The 12649-nt window shown below is 42.4% G+C and overlaps 1 protein-coding gene across 2 annotated transcripts in view; it reads right to left on the reverse strand.

The window, feature by feature from the left end:
* Positions 1-12649, reverse strand: part of GRIK3 (glutamate ionotropic receptor kainate type subunit 3) — a 377710-nt gene that overhangs the window by 303955 nt on the left and 61106 nt on the right. Inside the window, exon 1 of one of the 2 annotated variants that reach the window (XM_070950072.1) lies at positions 5028-5064. The exons of the other annotated variant lie outside the window; for it this stretch is intronic. Coding sequence (XP_070806173.1) covers positions 5028-5049 — 22 coding nt within the window. The 5' untranslated portion in view covers positions 5050-5064. Of the gene's footprint in view, positions 1-5027; positions 5065-12649 lie in introns of those variants that run through there. 2 annotated transcript variants of the gene reach the window in all.

Raw genomic sequence — 12649 nt, forward strand, 5'->3', positions numbered from 1 at the left:
CTTCCAGATGGAGGAGGGAGCGGGTCACCCTAAACAGGGCGGCTGGGCGATTATCTGATGATGCGATAAGAGTGGCAAAATAGCTAGATTTCCCCGCTTTTATCGCCACTAGGTAGGTCTTAATATGAGACCTCACCAGTGTTCGGTCGGATTCAGAGCGGCTGGTCCTCCAACTACTCTCCAGGCGTCTTTTCCGGCATTTCATCTCCCTCAGCTCCTCAGAGAACCAAGGAGCTAGGTGAGTTCAGTGCTGGGTCAGAGGCCGCAAAGGCACGACACGGTCCAAAGCCCCGGCGGCCGCACTATCCCAGGCAGCCACCAGGTCTTCAGCCGAGTCATGAGCCTCAGGAAATGGCCCAAGCTCCGTCTGGAACCTATCAGGATCCATCAGGCGCCTGGGGCGGAACCACCTGGTCGGTCCCGCCTCCCTGCAGCGAGGTGCAGCGGTTAGAAAGTCCAGTCGAAGGAGCGAGTGGTCAGACCATGACAAGGGTTCGATGACTATATCCCCTGTATCGAGGCCACTCGACCACTGACCAGAGACAAAAATCAAGTCCAGAGTGTGTCCACCTATGTGAGTAGGGTCATGAATTAACTGAGTAAGGTCCATGGCTGTCATGGAAGCCATGAACTCTCGAGCCACCTCAGACATTTCACCGATAGATGGTAGGTTGAAATCCCCCATGACTAAAAGTCTGGGGGTACCAACAGCCACCTCAGCTATGACGTTGAGCAGCTCGGGCAGGGCCGTTGCCACGTGGCAGGGAGCCAGGTACGTGATCAACAAGCCCATCTGTACTCCACGGCCCCACTTCACAAAAAGGGACTCACATCCGGCTATCTGTGGAATAGTGGTCTCCCTCGGATCAAGACCTTCCTTTATAATAACCGCCACGCCTCCGCCCTTGCCCTGGGCTCTCAGCTGATGTAATGCATGGAAGCCTGATGGGCACATATCTACGAGGGGGACTCCCCCCTCCTGGCCCAATGAGGTCTCCGTAATACCTGCCAGGTCCGCTCCCCCCTCTTGAATAAGATCACAAATGAGGGGGGCTTTATTTACCACGGACCTGGCATTGCACAACAGCAGCCGAAGGCTTGGGCCCTGAGAGACTGAACAGCCTGGGGTGCGAGAAGGGCTATGGGGACCGGGGCGCGCCACCGCTTGAAGATAGCGAGTGCGCGCCCCCACCACATGATACGGCCCCCTGCTCCCACCATATCTGCCCCTTCCACTCAACGTGTTGATGGGAAAGCCCTCAACAGAATGGACTCTAATGTCCCCCTTACCCCCGGAATCCGCACCCTCCGTGGCCCCATTGACAGCTGGGCCGGACCCCTCCCCCTGCGGATTAACCCCCAAACCCACACAACCCTCCCGCCCCTTAAAATCCCTTAAAAATCTATCAAAAAATTTCCCTAAAAAACCCCTCAATCCCCTTTTTGCAACATGCCACCTCTCAGGGTGCCAACGCCCGTCATAAAGATAGGCCCTTGATTAAGTAGAGGGCCACACCTGCGAGAAGGGGGAGTCTTGCAGAACAAGAAGCTCTGTTAGCAAATACATCTAATCAATCAATCAATCAATCAATCAATCAGGGGGAAATCGACTGCCTGGGGGTAATCAAGATAGTCCAAAGTCTGGCAAGGGATATTCAATCAATTCCAAGTCAGTAAACTCCACTGGTCTCTCACAGCAGTGGATGGAGTCTTAAGCCGCTTCAAGGCCAGATGTTAACACCAGCTGCCCTCTCACGAAAGCTGGGAAGGGCCAGAATCCGCAGTCATCGTCCGGTACCATGAAAGACTTGAAATCCGAATATCTCCCTCTTACAATTGGGGGCATTGATGACAAACCACCAATTATACTATTGGTGGGTGAAAGTATGCCTAAATCCATTTATTTTTTTAAAGTCAACTGAGACCACATAAATCAAATCAATTTTCCCTTGGATTTCATAGGCAATGAGGTGCCATAATGACTGCCAGCCCAGGATGAGGGTTTGCAGCCTGCTCTAGAGAAGATGGTGCCATGCTCTTGATCATCCAAGAGTAGCAAACAGGTAGATGAACAATCCTTCAGCATCACTGAGTCAACGAAGAAGGAAACGCATGGCAGAAAATTGTCTAGGGATTTCTCTTTTTGTTTAATTATGAGGTAATGTGCGCCACTGCATTAATACCTTTCAGATACCCAGTTTGAGAAAGTCAGGCATGGAGGATGGTGAAGGGCAGGGAGCCCTCGCCATCCCACCAGGCGGGTTACCAATTGAAGAGCCTGAGTTGCTGCTGTTTCCATAGCAAAGGCCCAAAATGCTCTGGGGCATTCTGCCATGGGAGTCCCTTTGCCCTCCCCCATGAGAACCAGAATAACAAAATAACAGGATAACAGAGTTGGAAGGGGCCTCAGAGGTTTTCTAGTCCAACCTCTTGCTCATGCAGGAAACCCTATACCATTTCATACAAGTGGTTGTCCAATCTCCTAAAAACTTCCAGTGTTGGAGCACCTACAGTTTCTGGAGGCAAGTCGTTTCACTGCTTAATTTCTCCTTAGTTCTAGGTTGCTTCTCTCGTTGATTAATTTCCACCCATTGTTTCTTGTCCTGCCCTCAAGTGCTTTGGGGCAAAATTCCCCAATCTTTTTTGGCAGCCTGGAGCGGAGGGGGGTGGGGGGGAAGAGGGGATGGTTTTGTGGGAAGGGCAGGTGCATGTGCATGTACACGCACGGACATCTGTTATTTATGTGAGTGGGACTGCGAGCCCCCCGACACTTGTGCGAGTGGAGCTGTGCACATCTGCACATGCGCACACTCCAGCTGGGCTGTCAGGCCTGGAAGCCAAGGTTTTTTTTCATTGGGGATGTTACTTGGAACCCTGACACAGGCACTCACACGGCCCAGTTGCAAATAGGCTGTGGACTGGTAGTGGGCCATGGCCCATAGGTTGGGGAGCCCTGCTTTGGAGATTATGTTGACCCCCACTTCCTTGTAACAGCCCTTCATTTTTTTTAAAAAAAAAAAACCAACATGTTTTATTTACAGTTTTCTTTTCACACCATAAATATTTTGTGGACAGTATTGACTGGGTCAAGTCTTTCTTAAACAATGCTAACAATAATAATACAAATAAATATGTGTAATCCTAATCTTCCAACTTCAGCAATACTATTCTCTCTTCATAATCCTTTATCATTTTCCCCATTAATTCATTTAAACATAAATAACATTTCTTTGCGCCATGTATTTGTTATCCCCTACTAAATTACTATTATTTAATATTTTAAGAATCGCTCATTATTCCACCATAACTTCAATATTCCAAATGTGTAGGATTACTAATAACGTCAAATATTAACAATATTTAATCAATCCCAGTAGTGTATCTCAAAATCCCCACAATTTCTAATCCTTAATATTTTAAATTCACAATATGCTTTAACAATGTTAATAATACAATTAAATTACCTAATCCTAAATTTCCATCTACGAGTCATAACTTATTTTTAGTTTTAATGAGTTGTATTATCTATTATTATATATACTACTATTTTCCCTATTTGTATTTTCCCATTTTATTAATATATTTTCTCATTATTTATCATCTCTTAACCTTTTTAAAATTCCATCATTTATTGACTTTTTAGTCAGCCTTTTATCTCTCTCTCTCTTGGAATTTAGTAACTCTTTTTAATATTTTTGTGCCTACTGAACATTCCCTTCTGGATACCCTTTGTCTCTTTCTGCTGTATTATTTGAACACCCATCAACAAGACTTCCTCTTTTTTTTAAAGAGATTTTTCTTTTTTTTTTTCTTTAAATCTTTCTCTTTTTTTAAAGAGATTTTTCTCTTTTCTCTCTGTTCTATTATAAGCTTTTGCGGAGTTATCTAATTGATTCCTACTTATTAATCCTTTCTCTTCTTTAGTTTTAGCTTTTTACGTCTCATTTTGATTTTTCCCTTCCACTGCTTCTTCTAATTTCTCATCTATTTCTTGAATATCGTGTTCCTCTTTTCTCAATTATTGTGTGACTTCTACATTCATTTCTGTGTCTTTAAACAATCTCGTCTCCTTATTTTTCTTTATAGATTCACGCACGCTTTTAGCATCAAGAATATTTCTTCATATGCCTCTATTATCCTCTGTATTTTATAACAATTTAATAAAAATTACTCAGTATATTTTTATAGTTCCAACATCTCAATATTTAAAAACTCCTGCTTAATAAAATTTCATCAATCCCATAATTATACCTCCAAAACCCCTAAATTTATGATCTTTAAAATTCTTAATAATTTACAGCCTTGTAGTTTCCAATTATATATCTTCCCAATTGTCCAAATTTTAAAGTCTTATTTAACTTTCCTTCTTTCTCTTCTATCACCTTTCTTCGTCTCGTAGAATGTTCTATTGAATAACATTAATAGTCCAAATCCAAGTTAATCCACTAGATTCCTCCAATCTTTCAGATCCATAATCCAATAGCCAATTTTAATAAAGTTTAGTTATTTGCAAGTTAGTTCCTTTTAAAAATCTTCAGAAGGGAAAAAAAAAATCTCATTAAATATTCTCAAATTATCCAAGTCATCTTCTAACATAAAGTCAAGGTCAGGCCGTCTTCCAGATGTTATTACTTCTATTCTGTGTATTAGACTTTGTGTGTATTGAGTTGACTTTCTCTGAGTATACTGCGGCTATAGTGCTGTAGTACTATTCTTCCAGTAGATGGCTCTCTTATTCCCAAATCCAATGTTAAACAGTCAAAAACAGCTGATTATCCAATAAATCCAGGGGGGTTAAAAATACAAATAAACAAGACAGTTTCTTCCAAAAATAACCTTTTAAATTCTTTAAGCTTTTTTCAAGCTTTCTGTGTGTTAAAGCTTCCCTTGGGCTTCTTTTGCCTCTTGATTTTCACGTTTTTTTGCCCCTGTGTATTTAGTCGCCACTTTCTTAGGCTTGAAAGTTATCTTTTAAAATTCTTGTACTTAAATCAGGTCTTTAGAATAAAAGTTGGTAATTAACTCACCCAGTTTCAATGCTCTGTCCATGAACCGCTCCAGCACAAATCTTGTGGTTCAGGTTGTCCCAGCATGTGACTGCCAAAAACTGTCCATCGTCCCTGCTGTTGTTCGGGAGAGCTTGCTTCGGACCTAACGAGGAAATTGCGAGTTCCACGTGGTCAGCAAAGCGCCTCTCCTTCCTTCACCACTCCTACAAGGCAGCTATGACCCCGGAGTGTCTCCCGACAGCAGTTACCGGCTGGATTTCGCAAGGCTCGGTGGAGCCCGCTATTTTACAGCCGTTCTCGCCGCAATATCAACCGGAAGTCAAATATAATATTGGAACATGCTATCATCACCCCTAGTCTTTCTTTTCATTAAACTAGACATACCCAATTCCAGCAACCGTTCTTTATACTGTATGTTTTATCCTCCAGTCTCCTAATCATCTTTGTTGCTCTTCTTTGCACTCTTTCCAGAGTCTCAACATCTTTTTTACATTGTGGAGACCAAAACTGGATGCAGTATTCTAGGTGTGGTCTTACTCAGGCCTTATAAAGTGGTACAAACACTACACTTGAACTTGATTATATCCCTCTGTTGATGCAGCCTAGGACTGCATTAAGCAACCCTTCGGTGATCTGGCAATTTAGGAACTGAAGAGCTAAAAAGCCAGCAAGGAAGAGTGAGACCCCAGGCTCTTCTTCCCCACCTTGCCTTGTAGAGGAGCAGTGTTCCTCCATCCTTCCCTCTCCCAAAGAAGCCATAGGTAAATACTGAGCCTGGTTATCTCATTTTCTCAGATTGCAGAATAAAAACCTGTATGTCGGCCTCCGCCTTTTCTGCTTTGGCTGCCACAGTAATGGGAGGGGGGAGAGCTAGGTAGCATGGGGGGGGAAGCGTGCTGGAGGAAAACGAAACCGATAGTTAAGCCACCGGACTGTATCTTTGAAGCTGCCGTCAATCCAACGGTCGTGGCATTCCTGATTGATGACGCTGCCAGATGTGTGCTTCCACCTGACCCCTGGGAGACCTTTGGATTGGATGAGTTATTTATTTATTTATTTATTTATTTATTTATTTATTTATTTATTATTCAAACTTCTATACCACCCTTCTCCTTTCGGACTCAGGGCGGTGGACAGTGGGAGGGGATGCTTTCTATATGCAATTTTCACGCGTATTGCCTTAGATTCTGCTTTCCTTTGGTTGCATTCACTTCATCTTCTAGTAAAAGTACCTTTCTCTATAAACAATGGAGTTTGGGTCATTCTTTCCTGGACTTTGAAGGAAGCACACTTGACACTGTAGCCCAGATGGGTTTAGCAGAACTTGCTAAGCTGTAAAAAGACTATCCAAGATTAACAGTAGCAATGCTACCGGTTTGCTCTTCGTAGCCACCAGACGGTCTCTCGGGACCGCCAGCCCCTTCGCCTGTAAAGAGCCACCTGTACAGCGCAAAGGCGGCTCGAAAAACCCCATTTCCAGGAGGAAATGTGGGATAGAGCAGGTGAGTGTAGGTAGAGCTCTCCGTAGCCCCCAGGGTTTTTTTTTTACTCTTGGGGGCGGGCGGAGGAAGCTCCCTATAGCACTCGCCGCCCGCTCCGGGCGTTGGGAGACTTCTGCCTTTTTGCAGAACAAGGCTACGAAGACAAGCTTCTTAATATATTTAACAGATTAACTAAAGATGATGAGATTTGGATCTGGACCTGTGACCCTAAATTGCAAATATTAATACTTATTTCGCAAAGGATATTCAACAAAGTAAAAAAGACCTTTTAAAATGGCGATTGCCGAAACTGGAGCAGGGAAGCTGAAAAGAGAAAGTCCTTCCGTTTCTTATTAAGTTACAAAGTAGCAGAATAAATGCTCCTGGTTACATTTGAAGGGATTTGAGCTGGACCTGTGACCCTGAATTGCAAGTATCTCACTTATTTTATAACAATTATTGAAGAAGGAAAAGGAAAAGGAAAAAAGAATCTTTAAAAAGGGCGATTGCCGAGGCTTGAGAAGGGGCTGAAAGGGAGAGTCCTTCCGTTTCCTATTGAGATACAAAGTAGCTGAATAAATATTTTTGGCTACACTTCAAAATAAAGCTCTACTTTTGTGTTTTTTCTCTTCCTGGAGATTTGATATTGATCTTGGTTGGAAAGAGGTTTTTTTTTTTCTCTGCTGCCTCTCTTTTCTTTTTTTTATAAAAAAAATAGTTTGTCTGTGTTGAAACATGGCATTAAAGTCGGACAAACAAGCAATGGGGGGGATTCCCCCATTAACAAATTACGTGACCAAGTTTTAAAGCTCCAGTCTCAGAAAACTGATTTTAATATAATTGAATTTCTTTTGGATTGTGAATCAGAACTTTGAAAAATTTAAGCAGGAAATTAAAGAATTAGTGCAATTAAAGTTTGATATTCTGGATCGAAAGATTATAAAAATGGTTAATGGTTTTGTAGGATTTATGACTAAGTTGGATGAAAATACTAACTTATTAGAGTCTAAAGTGGAAGAAATTGAGGACAATTTGGATAATAAAATACAAAAAATTGAAAATGATTTGACAAACATTCAAGACAATAGCTCAGAAGAAAAATCTAAAATGGAGGTTGAACAAAAGTCTTGTAATGCAGAAAATTTACAACAACGGATTGAAAGAGAGGTCTTAATGGTGCATTACAATTTTACAGAATATGCGATCAGACTCAGAGGTTTGCAGGAAAATAATAGAGATGATTTAAGGAAAATATCTTCTGAAATTCTGGCTGGGATTTTAAAGGTTCAACCTGAGGAAGTGTTTTGTAGGATTGACAGAGTGTACAGAATAAACTCCTGGATTGCAAAGCAAAGGCAATTGCCTAGAGATGTGGTGATTTATTTTACAGATAAGGAAATTAGGAATAATATTGTGCAAAATTCCTTCAATTCTACTTTGCAATTGTATGGAAGAAAGATATGGATCTACAAAGAGCTCCCCCCCAAGATGTTAATGGAAAGGAAGAAATTTGGTTTTCTGGTGACTGAGTTAAAATACAGAAATATTCCATTTAGGTGGGATGCCCCAGTTGGCATAATATTGAGATATCAAGGAGAAAGATACCAATTAGATACTGTTGAAAAAGCGGAAGAATTTTATCAAAAAATTTTGAAAATGAACTTAACATCTATAGGTACAATACAGGATAAGCAGAAGGAGTTGGAAATAAAGGGAAAACATCGAATTACAGAGGTTGCGGTAGACAAACTGTCTTTGGATTCTCTCGATACTCCAGCTGGATTATCTACAAATATGAGAGAAGCGGCATCTGATTTCAACGTGATGATCCAACAAGATCAGCTTATAAAGCAGAATGAAAACCGATCAGTTGATATACAACTTGTAGAAAGGAAAACAGGATGGAAATTAAACCCACAAAAAGAAAAGAAAAAAAGAAATAGGTCTCATAAAAACAGAAATCTCTAAATTAAGCAACGGTGAAGCCAGTGATTTTAAAAAAATGAATGAATATGTGAAAAGATAGTGGAGGCGAAGTATTGGTTAATATCATCCTGAGGACAGTGACAGACCTCTGCAATGCCGTAATTTTGGGATGTGAAAAGAGCCTTAATCTGTTGGATTTGAATTATCTATTTTGGATTTTTTTTCTTGTATTGATAAATATACTATAACTATTCTGAGCTACAAGGCAAGCGAGTTACGTTGGGGCATGCAGAAGATCTGGTTGTTACCCATTACGATGATGGGAATTAATAATCCTGATGAAAGCCACAATTACAACTATATGGAATACAATCATAATGTCACTCGGGTGGTTGTTTTTATTTTTATATATATATGAGGATATTCATTACTGATGGGGGCAGATGAAGACTGAAGACTTTGAACAAACTGTTGCACCAGGATGCTACGTTACCCAATTATGGATGAGGGACTCAACAATCTAGTGGAAAGACATCTAAGAAGATATTATATGGATTATAAATTTAAAGTTATTGTCCTTTTTTTTAAATAACGGAATATATGCATATATATATATATATTAGCAGAGTGGGCAGTGGATTGAAGATATTAAGAATTGTTGTGCATGGTAATTTTGTAGGAAAGTGGGTGGAAATATGTTAGTCTACTGATGGATTAGCTTAAGAAAAGGGATGTTTAAGTGATATATTTAGGGTAGTGGAGGAAATGGACAGAGTTGAATAAATGTTAAATTAGGATTTATGGGGAAGGCTGCTTTGAAATGTTATATTAATATACACAAAGAATAAATGTTAAAGTAGGATCTATTATACAGTTTTAAAGTGGAAGGTTGCTTTGAAATGTTGTAATAATACATAGATATAAGTTTTGGGGAGGACAAAAAGGGTAGATTATTGCTAAATTGGGAGTTATAATAATATTATGCTAAACTAGAAGTTATCATACAATGTTATAGCAGACTGCTTTTTTTTTTTTGAAATGTATGGTAAAAGGGGAAAGTAACAATATTAATAATATTTTTAGTAAGTAAGGGTCAGTATATAGAGGAGAGAGTAAGGCGATGGTAAAATATTATGTAATCTGTTATGAATTAGGTTTTTGGTGTGAAGAAGTCACGGGGGGGATGGGTGGCGAGGGGGGGGTTAGGGAGGAGGGGGGGGAAGGGAAAAAAGGGGGAAAAATTTGTATTTGAAAACTTTTTCAATAAAAAAACAAAAAACAAAACAGTAGCAATGCACTTTATGTTGTGTGAATACAGCTACAGGCTCCTCTTTTTAGAGAACATACGAAACACAGACCATCCTAGTGATAATGATACTGCCACTTGTCCATATTTAATTAATCTAATTGCTTTATCAGGCAATTTAACAAAGTTGTCAGAACAGCTTGCACACAAACTAGCACAATATGAATAAAATACAGACAGCACTTTCTCTGTATGTGCTAGCTATACCCTTTTTTATCTTGAAAGTAAACTTAAATTTTATGAGCAGAATCAATTGTGGCCAGTGACTACACATTTCCCTTTGGACTACAGGCAGTCCTCAATTTGCATCACTTCATTTAATGACTGTTCAGAAGTTAGAGTGGCACTGTAAAAAGTGATTTATGATCATTTTTCACACTTACGACTGTTGTAGCATCTTCATGGTTATCCAAATTCAGATGCTTGCCAACTGACTCACACTTATGACAGTTGCAGTGTCCTGGGTTCACGTGATAACATTTTGCGACCTTCTGACAAGCAAAGTCAAAGGGGGAGTCAGATTCTCTTAACAACAGTATCACTAATTTAACAACTGCAGTGATTCACTTATGAACTGTGGCAAGAAAGATAATAAAATGGGGCAAAATTCACTTAACAAATGTCTTGCTTAGCAACAGAAATTTATGGCTCAATTGTGGTTGTAAGTTGAGGACTGCCTGTATTTTGTTTCTCAAAACCCAAGTTCAAAGCTCCAGAGCAGGGATGGTCAAACTGTGGCCTGTGGGCCAAACCAGCTCACTGCCTCTTTGCCTGAGAACTAAGAGCAGGTGGGCAGAGTCCCAGGGCAGGGGGAAGAATGCTCCAAAGGGCAGCAGACTATCAGCAACATCTGTACTGGAGGGCTGGCACCACTGCTTGGTCTGCAGGCCTGCCAGTGCATGTGTAGAGCTGGAGGAGAGGTGGTGGGATCCAGCTCTTTACAGAAAAAATTGGCAAACTCCTGCTCTACAGTAGATAGAATAGATATAAAGTTGGTGCATCTCATCAACACTCTTGGGATGGTTCCTCAGTGTGGAACCTGCACAGGAGCCACAATTCGGCTGGCTGAGCTTCAGACCAAATGCCGAAGGTATGACTGAATCAAGGATTGAACCAGTGGTGAAATCTAAAATTTGTTACTACTGGTTCTGTGGGCGTGGCTTGGTGGGGGGGTAATGTGACTGGGTGGGCATGGCCAATTTTTTTTTTAACTTTTAAAACCGTTTTTTTCTACGTGCTTGCAACACAGGACAAAAAGTTTGTTCAGTGTTGCCCAATAATTCTACTCAGTCAGCTGCCTTTTCTCCCCATCACCTCCCCCCCCACACACAGAGGTAGTCCTTGACTTATGACCATAATTAAGTATGTATGTATTTATTTATTTTATTAAATTTATATGCCGCCCTTCTCCTGTAGGATTCGGGGCGGCACACAGAATAAAAACATGTAACAATAAGAAATCCTAAAAACAGCCAATATAAAACCCCAAACAGAATAAAATCTTGTAGCAGATCAGGGAAATTGCTGAAACAGCCATGTCTTCAGGTCGGTGTGGAAAGTGTGGAGGTCAGGGGCCGTCCGGAGCCCGATGGGTAACCCATTCCAGAGGGTCGGTGTGGCCACCGACATTGTCTGGCTGATGGCACCCGGAGGAGGGCAGCCCTAAGTGACCGCACAGGGTGGTGGGAGGCCAGTAGGAGGTGGTCCTACAAGTACCCCAGGCCCATGCCATGTAGGGCTTTATAGGTGAGAACCAGCACCTTGAAGCGGATCCGAAGGGCAACCGGCAGTCAGTGCAGCTCGCGCAGGAGAGGTGTTACATGGGAGTAACGGGAAGCTCCCGTAACAACCCACATGGCCGCATTCTGGACCAGCTGGACCCTCCGGGTGCACCCCAAGGGCAGCCCCATGTAGAGGGCATTGCAGTAATCCAACCGAGAAATAATGAGAGCATGAGTGACTGTACGGAGGGCATTCCTGTCTAGGAAAGGGCATAACTGGCGCACCAGGCGAACCTGTGCAAAAGCCCCCCTTGTCACGGCTGACAGATGATCCACCAAAGACAGCCGAGAATCAAGGAGGACGCCGAGATTATGAACCCTTCCAGAGGGAGTCAGCGACTCCCCTCCCATCTGAAGTGATGGGGCAACTAGATCAGGAGATGCCGGCATCCACAGCCACTCAGTCTTGGAGGGTTTGAGTCTGAGCCTGTTTCTACCCATCCAGACCCGTACTGCCTCCAGGCACTGGGACATCATGGAAAGGGCATCCCTGGGTTGGTTTGGGGTGGAGATGTAGAGCTGGGTATCATCAGCATACTGATGATACATCACCCCAAAACTACGAATAATCTCACCCAGCGGCTTCATATAGATGTTAAAGAGCAGGGGGGAGAGAACCAACCCCTGCGGCACCCCACAAGCGAGGGGCCTCGGGGAGGATCTCTGACCCCCCTGCCCAGACCAACTGCGTACGGTTGAGAGATAGAGGAGAACCACCGTAGAACAATGCCTCCCACCCCCAACCTCCGGAGACGTCGCAGTAGGATACCATGGTCAATGGTATCGAAAGCCACTGAAAGGTCAAGTAGCACCAGAATGGAAGAAAACCCCCCATCCCGGGCCCACCAGAGATCATTCACCAGGGCGACCAATGCCGTTGCCGTGCTGTGCCCATGCCTGAAACCCGATTGGTACGGGTCCAGATAATCCATACAAAGTACAAAATTTCTGCTGCTAAGTGAGACTTAAGTGAGTTTTGCCCCATTTTATGACCTTTCTTACCACAGTTGTTAACTAAATTGCTGCAGTTGTTAGGTTAGTAACACAGTTGTAAAGCGAATCTGGCTTCCCCATTGATTTTGCCTGTCAGGAGGTCACAAAAGGGGATCACGTGATCTCGGGATCCAGCAAGTGACATGCCAGTTG

This window comes from Pituophis catenifer, unplaced genomic scaffold (genome assembly GCF_029215685.1).
Source record: "Pituophis catenifer annectens isolate HBS135680 unplaced genomic scaffold, rPitCat1.0.hap2 SCAF_9, whole genome shotgun sequence".
In the NCBI taxonomy this organism is placed as follows: domain Eukaryota; kingdom Metazoa; phylum Chordata; class Lepidosauria; order Squamata; family Colubridae; genus Pituophis; species Pituophis catenifer.